Source organism: Macrosteles quadrilineatus, unplaced genomic scaffold (assembly GCF_028750875.1).
Source record: "Macrosteles quadrilineatus isolate MER2022 unplaced genomic scaffold, UCM_ALF_1.0 Scaffold_3__2_contigs__length_128488019, whole genome shotgun sequence".
In the NCBI taxonomy this organism is placed as follows: Eukaryota; Metazoa; Arthropoda; class Insecta; order Hemiptera; family Cicadellidae; genus Macrosteles; species Macrosteles quadrilineatus.
In genome coordinates, this window is record NW_026542596.1 from 56,284,302 (window position 1) to 56,308,428 (window position 24,127).

A 24,127-nucleotide genomic window follows, 5' to 3' on the forward strand; every position below is an offset into this window, starting at 1 on the left:
GAATTTTCGTGTTTTACTGTAGAATTTGTTTAAATCTTCTAGTGGTAGCGGGCCAAGGTTTTGCCAATGATTTTTAAATTGTGGGTATTAGACATCCTATCGTTATACATTACCTGTTGCTACTATGATGCATTCAAACACAAAGCTATAGTTGAATGAATCTCTCCTAAAGTGAGCTGTCGTACAGATTTTATTTACCAATTAATTGTTATTTTGGTTTCTTTGTGTTTTCCTATATAATTAACATTCCTAGGTAATAGTAAATATAACTACCATTTTCGAAAGTGGCTCATTTTTTGAAAAGATTCGGAATAGACTTTTTGTATTAGAAGTGATGCAAAAAATCACACATAGCTTCTTGGCTTAAAAAAATCCGGTTGTCTAGTAATTCTGTTCAAAGTAGTCCATATGTTTGCAATTTAAAAAAGAAAGATGTTGGAAAAATAGTTCTTGTAATAAAATAATACATTAGAAAAACTTTGGTTTGGTAAGAAAAAAGTATATTTCACTACTACTGCTCGACTCGCATGTAAAACACTATCTCTCCCCGAAATAAGACTTTCGAGAAGAGTATTTATCGCGATGAAAAAAACGGCTTCATCAAACTTAAAAGAATTAATTATCTGATATTTTGTAATCTATTCATTTTTCTAATCTAAACACAGTACGGTTGTACATTTGTTGTAACTTCGTTGATGTCAGGCAAGTAGGTATTGTTTGTGTAGCGAAAGTAGTATGTCAGAAACAGTCACAGATGATCACTATTTGTTTTTGGTGTATGGAAATTTAAGATTTTCGTAGATCTCAGCTGTATGGCCTATTTTCGAATAAAGAGTGATGAAAAGTAACATTTAGAACATGATTAACATTTAGAACACAAAGCATCTATCTATATATATAATACGTGAAGCCGTATTTTGTTAACGCAACTCCTCCCTTATTTGTGGACCAATTTCAACGTTTAAGGTGTCAAAAGATTCGTCTCAATATGTAGTTTTGCAATAAGGTTTTAGAACTTTAAAATTTCTATTCTTTAGGGCGTGAGACCCTCTCAAAGGTCGGGTTTTCCCCATAAGAAATACATTGAACAATTTTAAAAACAAAAAACAGCTGTTTATAAAAGGAAACGCATTATCTCTTTGGGAGTAAATATTAATGTTTTAATATTCAGTAGGTTAAGAACAAGTTAAACAGTTAATCAGTTTTGTTGGAAGAACGGAATATGCCTCAAGTTGAAAGAAGAAATATTGAAAACGGGAGGAGGAAACAATTAATAATAAGGTATCTTATGTGTATGAGAAGAGTAGAGAAATAAAGGTCTAATCTAACAGATACACATCCATATACACATGCACTTGGTGAGATGAATAATATTTGCCAGTTTTGCTATGCAACTTACTTTGGAAGTGAAAAAATATACGAAGCCCATACGAAGCCGTGTTGTCACGGTTGTAAAATAAACTTGCCTAATGTCATATCAAATTAATGTATGCAAGAGATTTTACTTAGGCTATGACACTGGCGGATCGAGATATTTCAAAACATTTATTAGAAACCATAATAATGCCTTGAGTTGATAAGTCCAATTATTAAGATTATACCAAATCTTGGCGGACTTTATGTTTTCATTGTAAACTTTTGTATTACTCGCTCTACTTTAATTGAGGAAAAACACAAATGGATTGTTTACTTCTAGGTTATGTTGCCAGTTCCTCGAAAAAACGTATAAAAAGTTTTTTGACTGAATTTTAGTTGCAATATTAGACATAAGTGAAGGAATTAGTGTTTATGTATTCAACGATCGAGTAGTTAAAGTCAAGTTTATTTTTATGATTAAGGAGAGGCAAATAATATACATTCAAAATTTTGGGACAGGTATTAAGAGAAACCCCACTGAACTACGTGAGGACGTTCTGATGCGAGGCATATACTGTGACTAACACACAACACGTGAAAATATGTTAACAAACTATCAATGGTGTTTCTGCTTTAGGCCATTTAAAGGCTTTCCAGTTGATAACCCAGAGTTTGTGGTTAAAAAATGGAGCACATTAAATGGTTGATATCACTCCACTTTTCAGGATTCTCTACGGAGAAAATTCGTTTGATTAGGGGGATGTCTAGGCAACAGTTTTCTTCAATTCTCAATGTTGGAAAATCTTTGTTGCAACATGTTAGCTCGAATTGAAGCAGATCGTTTAGCATTCATTAGAAGCTATCAGTTAAAACTGAGAGCAGAAATAATGCAGGTGAATCTTGACGACGCAAATAGAGATATTTAAAATTAGTTTCTAACAAGTGCTTAAACAACTCTAAGATGTAGAGGTAGGCCTAACTAGAATTACTCGAATTTAAGCATGGCGTTTTCCTCGGCGTTATATTTCATACTATGCGGCTCGTTGAGCCGCACGGGTTCTCTAGTCAATAATTCATAGCCTAGTGCCAAATAGCATCTGGGTCAATATTCAATCTCGCTTCAAATCAAACAAGCGACCTTCAGATTTGAAGGCTTGCTTTTACTTCTCGGTTTTAGTTATACCATTGACTATGAATTCATAGTCAATGGTTATACTGATTACGGAAATCAAAGATGCCACAAGTTCAAATTATTTAGCTTTTCATTTTGTTGTATAATTAAACATTTTACGTCAGAAATCAGTAGCGTTGATTGACATCAGCTCTGTTGGTCCCGCAACTGTTGCCGTTTTCCTTCTAAACTGAATACAACTTTTATATAGAAATAGAATGTCTACTAGTGTGATTAATTTCCATAGTCAAAGGTTTGATACAAAGTTAACATCTGTTACGCTTCAAAGTGCCACAACACTTGTTTATCCGGGTCAAGTAGTTGATGAAGACCAACTGCGTTCATTTCCCCTACCCCTGCCATTTTCCTCCCCCAGCCATTTCCCGACCCTCTCGTTCCCATTTACAATCGTTTATCATTCTGGATAACTTGCTCCATCAACTTGTTTCTGGAAGATTGGTCAAAAATGGGAAACAAACATGTCGACTGTGTCGCTCTATTCTTGCTTTTACAATATGTTGATTTTGAATCGGTTTGTAGAATTTATTATGTATTTGATTTTATTTTGTGTGATTTCTACGTTAATAGCATCTTTTTAAAAAAAGAAGGTAAATAATATAGTGTATTGTCACAGAAAGTAGTCATTAAGTAAGTATTTAGGTCACTGTGTATTTTCTACTCTTTCAATATAGATGTTAATACTTTTTAAATAGTTTTTGACAAACCATCATTTCACTTGAATTTTTAAAGGTTGATTTTTTTTTAATGTGGACCTCAAATTACAGACTGGTGTCAACGCTAACCGTCCACTCTACAGATTATAAGTTTACAAAAACCAAAGAGCCATTAATATTATTAAGAAATCTCATATATCTTGATTACTTTACTTAAAAAAATGTTAAGTTCTGAGGATTTAAACATTTTTATATTTTTTTTTTATATAAAATTTTCCGATATTCCAGAGTAAGTGTTTGCAAACACTTAACAATAATGTTGAAAACCAGAGCTTGCTATCTCTTCTCTATCCAAAATGGTAGCCACAATTACCATAACATATTGATTTTTCTTTTCTTTTTAATGTATGTTTTGTTTTTTTACATTTGACGGGCTACCATTTTTGATAGATAAGAGATAGCAAACACTGGCTTGAACCATTATTTAACTTTATGTAAACACTCAAAATGAGCACTTGAAGGAAGTTTACATTTTAAATTTGAGCTGCCCCCAAAATCCCCCATTTTTTGGAGACACTCAAAATCAAAAAATGAAACTTCCTGCTATGATTGCATGACCACCAAAAGGATATCTCTGTATATTTATTTAGAAAAATATTATAAAGGGGGGAGCTTGACTGTCTATTCACCCTGTAGTTTTATCAGGACTTATTATTCTGTAACGAACTCAGTTAAAAAACAAACTCTGTCATAGAGGTTGCAGATAAAGCAATAGCTAAAAGGAAAGGATGCTAATTTTTGTACCTATAATACTCCAATTATCACTTAATCCCAACATAATAGTAATCCTAACTTAAAACTTAACCTAACATCAAGAGCTATTCAAACCACTTTACAAAAAGCTGTCACAATATTCTGAAACTTGTATTCATAAAAAACCACAAGAAACCCAACGATTCACAGCGAAACCTGTCACCACATCACCTACTTCTATTGAAATGGTCAGCCAATGGTCCGAGCCCAAAGTGCCTGAGTGCCAGCAAGGTGACCAGTCCAGTGTATAAGGAGAGACAGATAAAGCCGAAGGTGGAAGTGCGAAACAGCATGAGAAAAGTGTACAAAGCGACGTAGGCCACAGCATATAGCCACATCTGCTCTCGGTTCAAAGGGGGCATCATCTGGCTGGCTCTGTGGAGGGTTTGGTGGACTTGAGGCATCTGAGGAACAAAATACAAAGAATTAAAGAGAAATAAGAAGAGAGTTGGAAATTGTTCAATACGGAAGAGTGGTGATAATAGTAGATAGGTGCTGTAGGCTGTGTACATGTATAACCATAACATTTTGGATACTGATCCTATTTATATTTACCAGATTTAATCTAAAAACAAACAAATTTGTGTGAGCCAGAGCTACTAGGAGGTCACAAATTGTGGATATTTATATGCATGCACTGTGGATGCGATACTCCCTGGTGTGGATTAACGTCCGCACGGGTGAGTATTACAACTATGCGCAGTACTATCCTGAAATTATACCAATTTGTATATACCAAGGCAAAAATTTGGTTCGGATTCCACTATAAACTGTAGGTCCCTAGTTGCCATTAGCTGTATGGGCTATTAATTAACAGCTGTGTCTAAGGAATGTCAGCCTTAGTCACTAACAAGACTACAAGATCGTGCCACTCATCCTAAACTCATCTCCATTCATACTTGGCTTAAAATACCTACTTTGTATGGTCACCATTTAATAAGAGTATTAAAGTATCTATTTTCTTCATTATTTGTTGTCGTGATGTCAAAGAAGGCATATTGTACAATAAAACATCCTATCAGTTTTATTTGTTTAAAAAGTCAGCTGATTCCACAGAAATTAGTAATTTAAATCAGCAAAATCTGTCATAGGCTCCTTCCATTAAAAAACTGGCGACAACTTTAACATGGAGATGTAACATCCTATGTCCTAGCTCTATAAATAGTCAAATGTATAACTAGCCAATATAATATTTTGAGATGAGCAATTAAGACGTATTTTTATGTGAAATAGAAGATGGGCATTGGATGAGTTAAATGACTCTGTAGCTTTCTTGCAGACTATCAGCACAGAAAACGTACTACTATACCCAGAATGCCAACCGCATGGTAAAAAGCATTAAGCGGTTTGAGAGAGCTTTGCCTGTCAATCCGTAGGCAGCGCCACCAGCGTTGCCATGCAATAGCATAGCAACGCTGGTGGCGCTGCCTACGGATTGACAGGCAAAGCTCTCTCAAACCGCTTAATGCTTTTTACCATGCGGTTGGCATTCTGGGTTATAGTAGTACGTTTTCTGTGCTATCAGCTGTTTCTTAGTCTGTAAAAATTAACTAAAGATTTTTTACCCTCCCTGATGCAGCAAACCTAAGTACTCATTAAACTAATTCTGTTTAAAAAGGGAATAAATGTGATATTTTTATGGAGACATTTTAGTTTAATCCCATCAGGCAAATGGAAATTCGCTAAGTCTGCAGGTTTGCTGCGGCGGGGGTATTTCAAACAGGTGTGGGAGGGAAAAGTTCCAAGATTATTTCTTAAACACTTTTTGAGTGTTTTTGTCCGTTGAAATATCATATCAAGCACTTACCATAGACCGGCTGGGAGGATGGGCAGGTTGGCCGGGCTGGGGTCTTTGAAAATTGACTTTGTGATTGGGTTTGACCAGAGTTGGAGAAGATTCTGCAGTACTCCCAGTTTTGGTGAAGCTTGACCTTGGAGATTTGTTATCATTCAGACTATTTTCTTTCGATAACATTTTCCTATCATCAATTTCAGTGGTCATAATGAATCAATCAGATATACTATTTATGTCTATCTGTAAAGGGAATAAACACAAATTGTTAATGAAGGCCCTTCCAATCAAATTAAGTATTTTTAGTGAGGATAGCAGGACCTGAATGGGAAAGACTCCAAACCGGTACAAACACTATACACAACACTTAATATTTCATTGTCAGTGACAGCATTTTCAAATACAGTAATTATATTCAACAAATGCTATCAGTGACAGTGAAATATTTTAATGTTTTCTGTATAGTGTAATGTTTATATGTTTTTTTGGGCCAGTTTGGTCTCTACCATTCAGGTACCAAGCCTGATCCTCACTAAAAAATCTTATAAACTTTATGTCCTTGTGATCTGAGCAACCGTTAACATTTTTAAAAGTTAGAGTTTAAATATCTGTAGTAGTCATACTTTGATACGAACCCAGATTTTTGTAGTTTTCATTTCTCTCTTATTTGTGGCTCTCTTACAATTGGGGAGCCACAAGTAATTTCCACACAAGCTTAATAACAGACTAGTGTTCTTATTCATCAAAGTGATTTTAATCTACAAAATACATACTAGGGTAAATATCATACACCTCAGACAAGCTGTAAAATGGCTCTTCAAATAAAACATATAGACCTACTCACCATATAAATTTAAGTAAACAAGTTTTTTGTAAGTTTAGTTTTTTTTTCCATTTTTTGTCTGTTTAAATTATTTTTCAATTTTTAGGTAGGGATTAACTTATTTGGTATAGGTTTGGAACCAATTTACTCAAAATGTAAATAAGTCAAACTTAATACTTTGGAACTATTGTATTAAAAATGTACATTAAGATAGGAAATATTTTAAAATTGATACTTACTGCTGCAGTTATCATTGAGTCAAATTACTTACACATTAATTAAATTGTTTTTAAAAACGATAATTTTAATTACGTATTGTTTTTACAGAAAATTTTGAATTTCAAAACACCAAAATTGTTGAAAGAGTTCTCTTGATTTTACAATGTAAACAATTTACTAACTGATGTTTTCACAGATGTTTTACAAAAAGAAGAGTAGGAGAGGGAAAGATTTATTAAAACCATTAAACATAGTCATACATCTACTGTAGTCATATGTGTATTTTCAATTGAATCATACCAAGGTTTTGTACAAGTGTATGTATGCCCTTAATTCTGGAACAGAGAGAAAGGGACATTACATTCAGTGGTGACCCATACCCACAATGCTTGGGTCATTTATCTCTGTCTCACACATTTGCAAACATACTTTATATCATTCTTTCCTCGCAATATGCAAGCGAAACATTGCTGAATATACGTTGAAGTCAAGAACGTGTGTATATATTTTTCATATAACTTTTTGTTGGTTCAAGTTGTTTGCTATTTGGTAGCCTACTTTCACTTATTTGTTTATTCTATAGCTATGGACTTCCAAATGGGTTTTTAAAGGGTTCTGTATGTTTCAAAGATAAAATATCAATTTATTATCGCAAAAGGCAACTCTCTGTTTCCAGAGTAAAACTTGAAGGACCAAATTGTACATTTTTAGACAGCATGAATATATTAAAAACTGTAATGAAATAGTATACAAATACAGTACAGTCAAATCTATGAACATGTTTAAATTGCAGAGAAACACCTATCATTGACTTTGGATACAGCAAGTAGAGTTATCTGTAAAATTTCAAGAGCACTTTAAGAGATGTTCCTATTGAGTTAATTCTGAAAAAGGCAAGTGCTAAAGGGTGATTTGCAGTTTTTAAATTGTACCGTTTTACTGGAGTAAATCCAAAGTGTTTACTTGAATTATTTACAATTTTGGTGTGAGTAAATTAGTTTCCAACCTACAGCAAAGTTAGCAAACTTAGATTAAATTATTCGAGCCAAAGAACAAAATGGGATGAACAATATTTAGACAATATTATGTTATTCAGTTTCTATCGTGAGTTTTTTTTTATGTTGTATGCTATGTGTATTTTTAAGAGGCATATAATATAACCTACACATCAATTCGGCTTGTCAGATAGAAATTATAGAATTGATTGCTATAATAGCTTAGTCCACACTAGGCGATTTGTCTCCAGAAACTTTGTCGGCCAGTGTCTCCGTAAAGTTGCCTTTGTATCTGAGATGTTTCCAGATGATTGGCTGACTGTCAGCAGACAAATTTATGTGTTTCTGGAGACAAGATACAGTGTTTATTGTTTGCCATACAAATGGGAAACAGGCGAGACAAAATGCAAGTCCGTCTCAAGTTTGTATGTGTCGACGTCTTTGGAGACAGAAAGACAGGATACATACAACCCGAAACCGCTGGTGTTCAGCGTTGAGTTCAGGGCTAAAACTGCAGCCCGGTAACGTGTACATAATCCGTGTAGTTTGTTATCTTTGGCTCAACAAAGCCTTTAACAGAACCTCAAAATCTGTAGGAGTCATTCTTGACAAGTTTCTAAATCCTGCTCCATCTTCTAATCGAAGTCTGATAGTAGATTTTGGCCATATAGTACGAACCTTCCTCGAGAAACTTGTGGATCCACCATATTGTCTTTTCTCGGTACATCAGCCACATTGTTAAGATGTATGAAGCCTGCACAAGATAAATTTGGCCGACTGTCCGCCAACCGTGGGCCGACTGTCCGCCAACCGTGGGCCGACTGCCTGCTGAGTGAGTCTTGGTGTGGACTATGCTTAGATTACCGTCTCTTATAATAGGCTATGTATTGTGCATACACTCCATAGGCCTACTCATTCTGTATTCTCTGTACAGAGAATTCTACAAGAATTGCAATTCATTTACAGTTTCCTAACCACAGATTGGTCTGTTGCAGACTCAACGTTCACAGTGACGTTGCTGAAGACTACACGAGGGCTGGGGCTCAGTGTGACGGGGGGTGTGGACACTGAGGAGCCATGGCCGGGGCTCATACGCATCAAGCGGTTGTTCCCTCACCAGCCCGCATGGCAGAGTGGTCAACTGGCGCAGGGAGACTTTCTACTGGTGGTCAACAACACTTCTCTGGTTGGCCTTACCAACTATGTAAGTAACCTCTTGGATAGCTTTTAGCAAAATAGAGAACAGTATTTGTTGTTGTGAATGTTCTTTATAAGCAAGAAGCCATCACCATAGGATGGTTAGACCTAGACCACTGGCCGATTCACTTTCAAGAGTTTTACGTTCTGTTGTTCCCAAGAGGGGCCAAAAAATATTCGCTAAAATTTTCATTCCCATCTAGTACAGAAAGGTTGAACCCTCATACAATGGTTTTGTCTGTTTTCCACCAGAATCAAATACAGAATAGTTCTGTTAGTTCTAACCCCACGTAATAACAAATTTCGCCCAATCCCAGAACAAATGAAGAAAATATTAGTTCAACAAATTTCTGAGCTACCGCTAAGAAAAGTTTTAAAATAAAAACGTATCCTCTATAAGATGTGTAGGAATACATAGATTTTGGCAGGGAAAGGAGGTTTTTACCCTTCCACTACCCATGTACAACTCGTCATACGAATTCCATCCCCAAAAACAGTTCACTCTTTGGTACATATTGCATCAAAATGTACTAGAATACATACTTAATTACCTGTTCATTAGTCAGAAGTTCAATTGAAATACCCTCGCCACAGCAAACCTGCTGACTAAGCAAATTTCCATTTACCTGGATGGATTTCTACTAAAATATTCCCTAAAAATTCTCAGATTTATTTCCTATTTAATTAACATTAATTTTAGTGAGTACTTAGGTTTGCTGCTACAGGGATGATATTGAGATGTATTTTTATTTTGCAATGTCAATAGCTTAATATTAAATAAACAAAATTTACAAATTTGGTTTAAATATATCCATAAACAAGCAAACTATAGTTCGGCCGCTTAGAAAACGACCTGCGCGCTAATGCTAAACCAATGCTGGAGGAGGTCGTTTTCTAAGCGGCCGACCTATACCTCAGTTTATTTAAGAATAACATGGGAATTTTAAATTTACAATTTTTGAAACTATCTCCGTAACTGTTGGGCATACAACAATGCTTCAATACAAAATTATGCCTTTTTAAGCTTTACAAAATGGTTTGGAGAGAAATTATGAAATTTTTGTGTTTTTAGGGTCAAAAATGGGAAAAATCAATTTTACCCCATAAAACCCCGTTCCCATAGTCCAATTATGCTGGTTCGCAAACTCGTACGAATAAATGTAGGTTTACACATTTGGCTCGAGTTATCAGGCAAACGGACACATATATATGTATATATATGAATTTGAACGGATGGTGTTTTTCTCCTCTAGGGACCTCAAAACGAAAAAGTAAATTGGTCCCGGTTTCAGGCCTTACCATGAGACCTGCGGTGATAGCTTATTCACTATATGGGAAATTCGCTAAAACGAAAGTATTATGTAAAACGTCCTTCGAATCTACTGTAAAATTGATCAAATGGTCAAAAAGTGACAATCCAAAATGTAGTGTGGTTTGTCTAGGAAGCCCTGGAGGTGCTGAGAACTACCCCCGCCGAGGTGGTGCTGACTGTGTGCCGCCCCCCGCCAGAACTGCAAGTGCTAAATGCCCCTACACCAGCTGACAATGCCCTTGCGCCACCACCTCCACGCAGAGACAATGCACCTTCAACCTCCTCCTCTAGTCTACAGTTACCCCTCAAACGCATGGAGTCCTTTGGGGTGAGGATAGAATCAAGATTTTTTATAGTTGTAAGTGGCATTTAAGGGATTACAAGGAGACTGATGCACAAATTGTGCATTTTAATAGAGATCAAACATTTTTTTAGACAAAACGTATCCAGTGCATACTCCTACCCTGCCTACGAAGCTCTTTGGATGGACAATTTTGTAGCGTGTGGGAATATTCAACACAAATGTACTTCTTACGCTCGTCCATTTGTTTGACCTTACCATTGTGGTGTTTCGGTGTTTGGTTAAAAGTTTGTCTACGAGCCCGCTCTTGTAGCCGTTGGATAGGCCTTGTATCCTTGTATCATCTTGTACCCTATGGCTTTATGATATATGCTTAATAATATTGTATTCTTCAATCTGTTTCAAATGCTTTTAAAATACAATCCTAATTTAAACTTCTATAGTAAAAGTTGGTCAATATCACTCTGGTTGTTTCAAAGCGAACTCTAAATAAACCAAACACAAGGGAGCGAAGCTGTAAATAAATAGATTGCAGACATTTTTATCATGATTAGTTTGCAAAAGATACAAACTGTTAATTTCTTCGTTTGATTTTTGTAACCTTCTTGTGAAATTAAATTCCATTTTGTAGCCCCTGAACTGCGTAGTATAGACTAAACTTTACATACTTATAGACTTGAGAATGCCATATATGGCGAAACATATGTAGTGGACTTCAAACACTATATTTGAACTGCAAGACGAGGTATGTAAAATTTAGTTCTTGTGTAATGACATGTTAAAATTTATTCTAGGAATTTGAATTGACGCTTAAAAAAGTAAACGGCAGCCTTGGTTTTACTCTGCGGAAGGAAGATGAGAGTATTCTTGGCCATTACGTGAGAGCGTTGGTCCGAGAACCTGCGTTGTCTGATGGACGAATCAAGCCTGGAGACAAGATAGTGGCTGTAAGTAACTCGTTAAACTTCACCTCTTTAACCTGTATGAACTGAGTGTGAATTTTCTGTAAACTAACATGAAACAAGTTAATTTTACAGCTTGACCAATAATCAGTTTAACTCTAGCGATTATTTACTGACTTTTGTCATGTATTTCATCCTTCAATGTAGGACATTAAAAAAAAATAATAATAAATATTGGCGTTTGGACCTCACAGGTTAATATATTTACTTGATTTTCTGTAACATAGGTGAATGGTGTAGACATGTCGCCAATGTCACATGAGGAGGCAGTGACGTTTCTACGCCAGTGTGGCCAAGAGGTTCATCTGAGGTTGTACAGAGATGCAGTTCAGACTCCTGTACAGGCCTTGTCGCCAACGGAGCATCACCGCACCATCAAACCAATCCTTAGGTAACAAATCTCGGTAGAATAACGTAAATGTTAAGCCTTTTAGAGAATGTTTTGGTTTAAATAGATTTCTCAACTTCCGTGCAGGTTGTTCAGCTTATGCCTTGAGAGATATTGGAGTTGTTATATATTGAGCATAATACTTGTACATTGTTAGAAGAATTACCCCGAGGTAGATCTGAACTGTTAATCATCATATCAAAAAATTGCTTAAGAATTACGTAAAAAACTACAAAAAAAGCAATATTATGTATGTTGTATTTTGCTCAAAATAGACATGTTAAGACTGTTTGAAAAAATACAAACATTTGAATTATCATTTTACATACATGTAATAAATAATAGGAGTTAGTTAAAATTTGTATAATTCCCACATTTATTTCAATACAAAATAGTTCTGTTCCAATCAGTTAAATCTGTATAAACGTATTCTGATAATCTTTTTGTTTTGAAATCCTTTCTTAGTCTAAAATAAATTTGATTTTAACGCTTATCCTCTAGAAATGTCTACAATATTTGTTTTTGGGTACACTACTGTCCACAGTCGAATGCTACTTTCTTGAACTTTGTTAAACACACTTTTTCAGGAAAGAAGCGCAAGACATGCTCAGTGATTTAGCAGTTAAGAAGTCAATGTCACCAAATGAATCCAGTGGCTCAAGCACTCTGAGTAGAGAGGGCAGAACGTCATCACCTCGGAAAAGAAGACTGACAAAAACTCCGTCCCCAGATCTTAGAGGAGGTTAGACTATGCTCATTTACACATTTCTCAAAATCATTTTACCATCTTTTAGTATTCTCTTGGTATTGCTGGTCTTAATTCCAAGATTTTCTCTCTGTATAAAGCTTTTCCTCTTACACTTACTGTCACAGATGTATAAGTGTAATTTATCATACTCTTAGGGACCTTGCCTGAACTAAACAAATAGTCTACAATCCTTCGGAAATTTACCAAACGTTTATGGATATGTTCAAAAACCACACATCATGTGAGGTAACTAAAACACATGTACCATAAAGAAACCTAAAAGAAATGCAGCAATATCAGTATGTCCTAGACACATAGCTTTGGTCAAATCAGGTGTTTGTGAGATAAGGTGACTGAAATGAAGCCAAACAATAGAAAAGATTTGTCCTGAGGTTGGGTGAACAAACAGTTGATCTTATTCACTAACCATAAAGTTCCATAAGCACAAAGGACACATTTTACACTCACCTTGCACAATGAATACAAAACCTTCAAAAAGCGCAATGCCTTTTATTAAAAACTCAATCTGGGAATATTTGAATTTTTGGTTAATTCCCGCGGCGGCCGCTAGGTAGACTATCGCCATAGCTGCGAGGCCAAGTCAGCTTGTGAGAGAGAGTGAGGGTCGCCAGATTTCTACCCCCGGATATTTACCCCCATGAAAAAACGCCTACGTCATTTTGACGTCACGAGGGGCGGGGCTTATACACGGTCGTGAAACAGCCTGCGACTGGAAATCCACCCCCGGACATCTACCCCCAGATATCTACCCCCGGACATCTACCCCCGGACATCTTCCCCCGGAAATCTCCCCCCCCGTGGTCAGCTCTGTCGCGTATCGGCCAATATTCATTGTTGTTATTGATTTTATTATTTGCTTTTGTAAATCAACGGCTCTTCGGTCAATCATTACCCTTTAATATCTGGTATTAAGCATGTGATATGTCATTGCCTTGTTTAACATTATCTATCTTCCTAATAAAATAAGCTGTAATAGCCCTTTTTCACCCGAAATACTTCACTGATATTTATGATTGAAGTGTAATTTTAAATCTTAAGATCCAGCTCAACGCAAAATGGCATTTAAAACTATATGTTGATAAAGGGCTTCAAAAGTGTGACCCTTAAGCATTTGATTCATTTCCAGACAGTGATTTAAATGGTTGACCAACTTTCACATACAATAACAGCTAACAACGCATGCATGAGCGCGGATCGGAAGTGTTTATCACAAAAGATTGACTAATACGATTTTAATACTATTTAAAGGTTCTTCCAAAAGAAGAGAAACCAGTTAACATTGTAATAATAATAAGAGTACGGAATGGGAAATATTTTATATATATGTCATTTTATATGTATATATATTTTATATATATCTCAAAACACCTATATTTTCATATTTATTTGACGAAGACGATTTCTAAAATTCCAATCAGGGAAGCCTTTATTTATCCTGATTACCCATAAGAACAAAGCTACCTTAGTAAACCAGCATCGCAAACAATGATGTGTTTTCTGGTGTGATTCAAATCATGTATTGAAAATAACATCAACAAATAAATCAAACATAGACCAACAACAAACTGCACCACAGCAGCAACAAACTGTTTTTTACACAAAAGATAATGTCATTCTGAGTTTGTTTAAATACCGGAATTGCAATCCGTTGTTTTACATTTGAGCTTTTTAGGGAATTATGTCCCTACAAGCCACTAGTATTATATTATTTTCATAACTTTTTCATCTCCTGTTTACAGTTGCAGACTATATATTCATGTTTTCACAACCTGACTTAAAAATTGATCTGATGAGTAATCTGCTCACATTTCACTTTTACTGTTACTGTATAGTGTAAAAGTTGGTCAACTATTGGAAGCACCTTCTAGGAATAAATCAAAGGCTTAGGGGTCCACCTTTTGAAGCCCTAATCGAAATATCCTTTTAATTACCATTTTGTGCTGCGCTAGATCTTAAGCTTTTAAAAGACACCTCAATCGTAAAAATCAGTGAAGTAGGTCTGGTTGAAAAGGACCGTTACAACTTATTGAATTATAAATATGGATAATGTTAAAACAGACATCGACATATCGCATGTTTACTACTGGATATAAGAAGGTAAAGCAATTTATAAAATCAATTACAAAAATGAATATTGGCCGATACGCGGCAGAGCTGACCACGGGGGGGTAGATTTCCGGGGGTAGATGTCCGGGGGTAGATGTCCAGGGGTAGATGTCTGGGGGTAGATGTCCGGGGGTAGATTTCCAGTCGCGGGCTGTTTCTCGAACGTGTATAAGCCCCGCCCCTCGTGACGTCAAAATGACGTAGGCGTTTTTTCATGGGGGTAAATATCTGGGGGTAGAAATCCGCCACCCCGAGAGTGAGACAAGAATCAGTTTAGAGAGAGAGAGAGAGAGAGAGGGAGAGTAGTGACAGTCGCACAAAGCTCATTTCGGCTGCAAAATTTCAGTCTGGCTATTCCCCATGGTGCTTCTTAAAGAGTTTGTATTTATTGCCTTGCATTTATGGTTAAAAACACCTATATGTGTGTTTTGCTGTCTTAAAATTAAATGAAAATGTTTTAGTTACAGCAAATTCCAATTAAAATAAACCGTATCAGCAATCTGACAAATACTTTAGCTTGTCAACAACCCTTTAAACGGTGGTTAGTTACTATAACTATGTTAATTTATGGGGAAAATCAAAAAAGTTGCAATAACTTTTTAACTTTAATTTTTAGAGAAATGGAGGTTGTACAATGTTGTTTAAGGACTGTTACAAACAAATCAGAACCGTTTGAGCCCTTAAAACAATCCGATTTAACCATTATTTTTTAATAGGGTTTTATGGGAAATCATATAAGTTGCATTAATATTTTGAACCATAATTGTTTACAGCAAAGGGAGTTGTAACATTTTGAACTATTATTGAGCGAAGCTCTTATACGTCGACTCTTATGCATTTCGTAATACGCAAACTCCTCCTAGACGGCTGAATCAATCGTTTTCAAATTTTGCATGGCGATAAAGACCATACCGGTGAGTGCCAACATCTATATGGCGTTAAAAAAGTCTCTCAGGAATCCGCCCCACTGGGTCTCAAAGTTTCAATGTAATCCTTATGGAAGCAGTATTTGACACATAAACAAAGACATATGATCAGCTGTTGACTTTTGAATGCAGTAAATAAAGAAATAGCTGATAGCATTATTTCACAGATATTAGAACAGAAACGGTATGGATCATAAATATAATCAAATGACGACAATAGCTTGAGGTCCGTGGTCCGTGACGTAGGAAGTGGTGAAGGAAGTAGTAAAGGAAGTAGTAATGGAAGCAGTCTGGAGTGTGGAAACTGTTTATGACGGTTAGATTTAGGTATCTGCATTCCTAAAATTCTATGGGAAGGGAGGAAAACCGGTCTCGCGACGTAGGAAGTGGTAAAGGAAGTAGTCAAGGCGAGTTGTCCGGAGTGTGGGAACTGTTTATGACGATTAGGTTAAGGTATCTGCAATCCTAAAATGCTATTGGAAGGGAAGGAAACAAGTCCGCGACGTAGGAAGTGGGAAGTGGTGAAGGAAGTAGTCAAGGCGAGCTGTCCGGAGTGTGGGAAGCTGTTTATGACGATTAGATCAAGGTAGCTGCAATCCTAAAATACTATGGAAATGGAGGGAAACAGGTCCGTGACGTAGGAAGTGGTGAAGGAAGTAGTAAAGGCGAGCAGTCCGGAGTGTGTGAACTGTTTATGACAATTAGATTAAGGGATCTGCAATCCTAAAATGCTATGAGAAGGGAAGGAAACAGGCACCACGACGTAGGAAGTGGTGAAGGAGTATTAAAGGTTGGCAGGGCAGAGTGGGGGAACCGTTTGGGCAGCTAGATAAATGTATCTAATACTTAAATGCTATGAGAAGGGAAGGAAACAGGTCTATGACGTAGGAAATGGTGAAGGAAGTAGTAAGGCTTACAGTGCAGAGTGTGGGAACTGTCTTTGGCAATTACATTAATGTATCTGCTATCATAAATGCTATGGAAAGAGAGGGAAACAGGCCCACGACGTAGGTAGGGGGGGTGAAGGAAGTAGTAAATATGAGCAGCGTCGAGTCGAGTGTAGGAATGGATTAATGTATCTGCAATGCTAAAATGCAATGGGAAGAAACTGTAGACTGTATGTTAAAATGATTACGAAGCACAAATCGATACATATTTTTGATGCATGCAATCGTTTACAAAAAAAATTTACAACTGAGTTGACAACAGCTGATTTTTACTCCTGAGCTGATCCTGGAATGATCTTGAGTGCAGCAAAGGCCTTTTGCACTCGTGTTACACATTATATTTTTCCTACAGTCACTATAAAGCATGTAAATTATTAGTCTTTCAAACACTATGCAACACATTTTTAGGTCCAGCTGGTAACACAAATAGGTGCCCCAGAGAAAGTAGTACCCGCTCCGTATCACTCCGCTATTTATCCACGGCAAGAAATGTGTTCCGCGACTTGAGAATATAGTTCCGTAAGTTTTTGTAATTTGAAGTGGTTTCAGTGCCTAAAAAAAGGCTTTAAAGGTATTTTCTTGTTAATTAAGATCGTAGGAATGTTTTAAAAACGTTTAAAAGAAGATTCCAGAAAGTTCTATAATACCGAAACTATAAACACGAAATCACAGTTATAATAGTCAATCAGCTGCTCATAGTATTATTATCTTTAAGTGTTGCCAACCTATTTCCAAGTGTACACGGCTTGCGTGCATAATAGAATCACGCTGTTTTGTGTTGTTTCGTTGGAATCCTGATGTGCGCCAAAGTATAAACCGTACGACAAAGTATAAATATGCAGCAATTAGCAGCTTTCTGTACTATAAACAGTACAAGGAATTCAACTTTCTTGGGTGACTGTAGGAAAACAATTTTTACTCCCTAAAGAGTAATTTCTAAAGAGTAAAAATGCTACTTTAGACCCACAACGCATGCATTAAGAACGATGTTTTTACTACAGTATGAAAAAAACAATAAAATATGAACCCTTGAAACTCCCCTCAATTTTGTGGATGCCTTTGCAAACGCCACCTAGTAACATACTAAATGGGAATCGGAATTGTTTTTGAAAATCTATATTTCCATTATTTTAAGGGCTTATCGCCATATGTTTAACAAGTACACAAAGTTTTTTAACAAAACATTACCATTTTTCACAGAGAGACTAGACAACCACCTATCTTGGTCAGATGAAGTATTGGAAAGGATATCACCAAGCAGTGACAGTGACAAGCCAAGAAGACCAGACACCTTGAACTTTGGAGCTGAGAGGAAACCGCATTTCCAATTTTCTGCAGTCAGTAAAACTGAAGAAAGTGAGTTAAACTTATAACCTGTAAAAGTGTTGACATAATTTTCTAAATCTTTGAATGATTTATTAGGCAGTAGTAAAACACAAAACAAATATCACTTTATTCTTTTAAATGTCAACTTGATTTCATATTTTCTTAATAGTCTAAATCAAACCTGAGCCATCTAAACCTACTTTGCCTGTTACAGATCTGGCATCTCTAGACAGCCTGGATGGTAGCAGTATAGGAGACCTGGGGGTTGGCCCTCTACCCTCAGAACCTGTCAGTATGCCTCCTCTATTGACATCAACCTCAGACACCACCATCGGCTTCTCCTACCGCAACCCCGCGTATCGGTCGGCCAACCCTGCGCCGTCAAAATCGAAATCTTCACTGTCAGAGGTAAGTTTGTTAAGATTTTAACCACTGGCAAATAAGTATCGGTGATGGTGCTACGCTGAAAGAAAAATGTTGTACCTCTATCCCAATCAGCTTGCTAACCTGACTAATTATTATAATACCTTATCAAAAATCTAAAAGATGTATTTCTGTAGGACCTGCCAGAAAACCGATGCTCTGACAATGACCTGACGACAAGTGCAGGAGGGGAAGAAGGAGGAGACGGCAGCAAGGGACTGCTCAAGTGGAAGGGGGTTGTGTTCACACCAGACGACGGGACGGAAACTGCTACCGCTACTTCACCTGACGACTCCATCAGTCAAATAACAGAGGTGGATGGGAAAGAAAACCAGGTTAGTCTCATAATTGTATTTCCTTGAAAAAAGCTTGCTGTTCAACAGAAGAATCATTTCATTGACACTGCTGACTGTGATATACCATACCTAAATGACAAACTAAGCTGATTTATTTCAAAGTTTAATAGAAGTTGACATAGTTATTAGTTGAGATAGAATAACCTGATTGAAAGAGGAGTGTAGAATAGAGTTAGGTTCTTTATGTACAATCAAAGGCTATCTTGATCTTAAATTTTAGTCAGCTTGTAAGGCTTTTAAATTCCAGTTTTTAACCTTCAGGTGACATACAAATTTTGCAGCGTTCTGTTTGGAAACCATGCAGTTTGAACATTAACCCTCTTGGCTAAATCTGATATTAATTTGATGATTTTTTAAACTATGGATTATGAATAAGTTTCAATCCCAAAATAGTACCTAGTCCAAACAAGGGTGTACAGTAAGAAAAGATGGGCTGGGCAAAGTATCGGTCTGTTCACCTTGAATCCTGCTGTATGCTACAAAGCTATTTTTTATCAGTCATAAAACTTTTTCACTATCTCTATAGCCATTGCTAATTTATTTTTTTTATATATTACAAACTCTAGTACAGTCCAGTGGCGCCCGCGCCCCCCCCCCCCTCCCCCGCGGGCATACATATATATATATATATATTTACTGCATGTAATACAGTAGTGCATACACATTACGTAAATAATTTGTCACACTAACTTTGGACGAAGAAATGGTATATAACTGCCATTTTGTAGACTTAGTTTACACGAATTTTTCGAAGGGTTCACCTGAACCCCTTAGAACAATAGATTATTAAAATTGATTGGCAGTCTTACAGCAGAATCTTGTTTCTTTGGTCAGGTACTGGTGGTAGAGTTAAACCGGGGCTGGAACAGTAGGCTGGGGTTCAGCTTACAACAATCAGGGCGAGACACGCTTATCAGTGCGATCCATCCAGACAGTGTCGCCTCACGAGACGGACGCCTCAAAGTCGGAGACCAGCTGATCATGGTAACACACTTTCTTTTCTACTATTGATTTGACGAGTCAAGTGTTTAGTCTACTTGAGAAGGATTTACTCAATTATTCTTCAACTCAAGTCAGTAATCAAGTACTATACACTTCTGTGGTCAGTACTAGCTGGTGACTCAAAGTGGCAACTCCGAGAACTATTCTGGTTCGAGTCCTCACACTTGGCTTTCAGTGCTGTCGACTCCCAGTGATTCTGTAAACTATGCCCCCGCATTTGTTCAATACATATTCCTGACTCACAACTGCAGCACGAATTAACCACCCATGAATCCATAAACAACCATTTCTAGTAATTAAGTATTATTGAATAAGAATAAAGTCTATTTGATACTTAACCCTTCAACTGGCACAGCGACTATAATAGTCGCGGTAGTCAGTGTCTGTAGTGGCAGCGACTATAATAGTTGCATTTTGCAAGGTTATTTTAAATTGCATATAAACAGTTAAAAACGATCGCTAACTTACATAAATTGTATACCAATCGAAAGATGAGGTTCTAAACTTTCATTTTATTACATAAATAACCTTTATAACACTGATGGATCAATATAACTTAGTGATAAAGTGGAAGAAAATTTCGCGCGAAGTCAGTTTCTCTATATAAGCATCACAAAACTACCGAAAATGGATATTTTCAACAAATAATAGCAAGGGGTATTTTTAGTCTACGGAACAGCGGGTGGTACCACTGCATCCGGCAGTTCATTTTCTATATCGAGATATATAAATTATATCGATATCTTTATAAATAACTCAAATAGAAAAATAATACCTCAGCCACCTTTTTACGTGTATTTGAACTGGCAGCGCGACTATTATAGTCGCGGTAGTAATTCACATATGTTTCAACGAAATTTATAACTTTTGTTATAATGACATATACCATCTGATAGCCCATGAAATTCTGTGCATAGTGGACTTTTGTTGCCGTATGTTGCACAACCTGTACCAACGTCATCACTTGTTGTTTACATGCAATTTATCTTCTTCACCTGTTCACAAGGTTATGGGAATTTCACCGTTTTTTAGTTTTTTTGGCCATAACTCAGCCAAAAAAAGTTATAAATTGAATGATTTTACTTTTTTATGAACAGAAATAAATTGCTAACATTTTGTATATCTTGGATTTCATATAAAAAATTTTCTGCATTTGCAGCACAGTTTTGCTTTCAAATTTTCAAATTTGAAAAAACAGTTTTTTTTGTTTTTTTTTTTTGTTTCAAAAATTATTCTTCCAACTACTTGCAGTTTTACCATTTTCAGATTCTTCACTATTTTACGAACAATTCAAGTATATAGTTCATATGGTTTACTTTATTAGTTCAATTTATATGAATTTTCAAAAATATGTCTGCAAAATCACTAAAATGGCCTTGCCACTACAGACTTTTCTATGTGCCAGTTAAAGAGTATTAATGTAGGCTACTCAACACAGCTCATCACTATTTTCTAATGTAACTTCTCAACATTTTCTCTTTACCTAGATCTTTGTAGTCCAAAGAGCACGTACCAGAGTAATAATTTGTTGCAATTGATACAATGACAAGAAGTTCTAAAATGTTAACTTTTGTTTTAATGCTATGACTCGCCACCCTAAGCTCTCAGTAGAAGGGGGAGAGGGCTCACTTCTACCCCGGGGATAAACCTTTAGTTTTAGTTGTATATCTAAACTGTAACAGCCCAATCGCCCACACTGTAAACAATGTTATGTATACTCCTGTTGTTGATGATCCCCACTAAACTAGAATATATTTTAGATCAGATTTGTACAAAATATACAATGCAAAGAAGTAAATCAAGGAAATATTAGAACATAGAGAACATTTTTCTAGATTCAAAATAAAACATGTTCTGCACATTTCCACAAAAAATTCAACTCTTTCATTGATACATACAACTTGTTGTGCATTAAAAAGCCTTTAAAAAAGCTAAAAAATTTGGATACAAGTTGAAATACAGAGTTAATTTAAGAGTCCTTGAGGCTTAGCTGTTTAACTCATAAAAAATTACAAAACTAAAAAGAATTTTTTTTAATTTCACAGTAGATTTGTACAGATATTTAATTTTAATTTTAATTTTGTACAGATATTCACCAGATATTTAAATTACAATCACTTTGGTATTCAAGAAAAATATTTTTAGATGGTAAATAAATGCCTCTTCAGCGGCTGTTTAAAATCCAAGATGGCCACCAGCCTCCAAGGACTCTTAATGGTGGATTAAGCTTTCATTATTCATGGCCTTCTATGGCAACTAGAAGAAAATGTAAGCATTTTTTTACATGCTCACACAGCTAACTCAAAATCCGAAGAGAATTTTTGAGACAATGTGGTTCCGTTTCTGTTGTGTGTGGTCAATAGTAGAGGTGTGTAACAGTATTCTTCAGAAGAACTAAATTACCGTATTTTTCACGCACCTAGTTGAAAAGCTTAAGTTTAACTTAAAATGTTAACTTTTAGGTTAACGATGAAAGCATTGAAGGGATGTCCACGGCTGAAGTCATTGATCTTCTCCGAAAGATCAGAGGCAGCATTTGTATCACCGTTTGGCGGAAACCATCTTAAGACAATCATCTACTCTCTACAATGACTCCCATCATTTGATTGCCTTACTATGAGTTTAAAAGATTCCTAAAGATTGTATAATGTATTTAATCTAATTTTCCACTATATCAATAAAAAATATATTTATAAATCCTCGTCGATGGCATTTTGTTGTCTGAGAATGACTGACTATGAATCAAATGTTTTGTAGAATAGTTATAGGCTATGTTTTTGTTTGAATTATTGTATGTTTTGTTATTTATTTGTGTGCAAAACATTGATGCGCATTACAATTTGTTAAACAAATTTATAAAAACAACCCACAATTTGAAATATTTTTAAGAGTTCATATTTTGTTGTAAAAATGTGTTTACAAGTCAATTGAAGTTTGTATGAGCTCATAGACATTCTGAATATTTACTTTATTAAGTTTTTGAGTGTTTAAAATTAAATTTTTCAAATTTTACCTTGTAAAAATATAAAATTATATCTCATATGTAGTGGAGACCAGAAATTACTAGCTTATGATAAATTCAATTTACAAAGCTCCCTAGTCAAATGTATCTACCACCAATTGCAAAACGTTGTGTAACTTTGTATATAAAACAAAGTAACCAATAAATAATTTTATTTATTTATTTACTTAGTCTGATTATCTATAACCTACTAAAATGTTGAGAAAAGTTTCATTTCGTTATCAATGTTACGCCTTTCTGAACAAACTACATTACAACTGAGTAGGAATGTTGAAAGAATTAAATGCATAATATCTTTTATGGGATACAAATTTTTGTTTGCAAATAATTATTAGGAATAAGAATGAGTAATTCAACAAAAATTAGGAATGAGACTAACAATTAATTCAGCAAAACTTTTCTTGAACGACAATCTTTTCATACTATTAATAGTTTTAGATGTTAATGATTCGTTAAACTTCAATATTAAAAATGAGACAGTAAAAAATCAGATGTTGAATTATTTCACAATTTTCATTACTAGTCCATGAGCGACTGAAACTAAAATAACGTTAATACTGTGGTTCGTTTTTGTATTCCAAATAATATTTTGTTGCTGTCTGTTATCATAGAAATCCTTTGTATTAATTTAATAGGTACTTTGCTAATAAATGTTAAGTGTTTATTCTAATCATTGATGTAAATAAAATGTAGTTGACGTACTAAATCAATAAGTTACCAAGAGTATTGCCCCAAATCTAAATGTACCTAAACTAGAAAGTAGAGTTTAAATGTAAAATGTGAGCAATCTTCTGTTGCTAAAACACTGAGTTTGATGGAACTGAGATCTGTAATTTTATTGATTATTCCTTGTTATAAATAAAGCTGCAAAAAATTTTGAAAAAAAGTACATTAACCACTGTTTTAATTCGTATATTAATCTTCATTGAATAGGATACGTGTTTACTTAAGGCCATGTCACACCGACAGCCGCCGCTCCCGCCACGGAAGAGTACCGCCCACCGGACATGTACTGTATGTATTGTACCCCACATGGACGTTTTACCTCGAACCTATCACACCAAAATACCGTGTAATTCGTTCCGGTTGTATGGTCAGGCTAGCTGTCATAAGTTTTGCAAAATTTTGTTAGTATATAAGAGTTGTGAATCTCTAATTTCATTAATATTAACTTATCTTTAGTCAATTCAAGAACATACAAATTTTTAATTTTATTGCAATTGATTTTCAAACAGTTTGTCGTTTAC

At 35.6% G+C, this 24,127-nt stretch overlaps 2 protein-coding genes across 7 annotated transcripts in view; one reads left to right on the forward strand and one right to left on the reverse strand.

Annotated features, from left to right (window-relative positions):
- Positions 1 to 23,042, forward strand: part of LOC128988879 (tyrosine-protein phosphatase non-receptor type 13) — a 340,673-nt gene extending 317,631 nt beyond the window's left edge. For all 5 annotated transcript variants that reach the window (XM_054410618.1, XM_054410619.1, XM_054410623.1 and 2 more), the window contains 10 exons: positions 8,839 to 9,047; positions 10,483 to 10,680; positions 11,448 to 11,600; positions 11,843 to 12,006; positions 12,591 to 12,745; positions 17,952 to 18,107; positions 18,292 to 18,485; positions 18,638 to 18,835; positions 19,691 to 19,840; positions 22,321 to 23,042. In XM_054410618.1, the coding sequence (XP_054266593.1) occupies positions 8,839 to 9,047; positions 10,483 to 10,680; positions 11,448 to 11,600; positions 11,843 to 12,006; positions 12,591 to 12,745; positions 17,952 to 18,107; positions 18,292 to 18,485; positions 18,638 to 18,835; positions 19,691 to 19,840; positions 22,321 to 22,425 (1,682 nt within the window). In that variant the 3' untranslated portion in view covers positions 22,426 to 23,042. The remainder of the gene's footprint in view (positions 1 to 8,838; positions 9,048 to 10,482; positions 10,681 to 11,447; positions 11,601 to 11,842; positions 12,007 to 12,590; positions 12,746 to 17,951; positions 18,108 to 18,291; positions 18,486 to 18,637; positions 18,836 to 19,690; positions 19,841 to 22,320) is intronic.
- Positions 4,105 to 7,009, reverse strand: LOC128988881 (uncharacterized). Of its 2 annotated transcripts, none has more exons than XM_054410625.1 (3): positions 6,869 to 7,009; positions 5,822 to 6,049; positions 4,105 to 4,418 (listed from the first exon to the last, which is right to left on the reverse strand). In XM_054410625.1, exons 2-3 carry the CDS (start codon positions 6,014 to 6,016, stop codon positions 4,182 to 4,184), a joined length of 432 nt encoding a protein of 143 aa, XP_054266600.1. In that variant the 5' UTR covers positions 6,017 to 6,049; positions 6,869 to 7,009; the 3' UTR covers positions 4,105 to 4,181. The 2 variants fall into 2 exon arrangements, with proteins under 2 accessions (XP_054266600.1, XP_054266601.1); XM_054410626.1 differs by having other exon boundaries at positions 6,901 to 6,985.
- Positions 23,043 to 24,127: the final 1,085 nt, after the last annotated feature.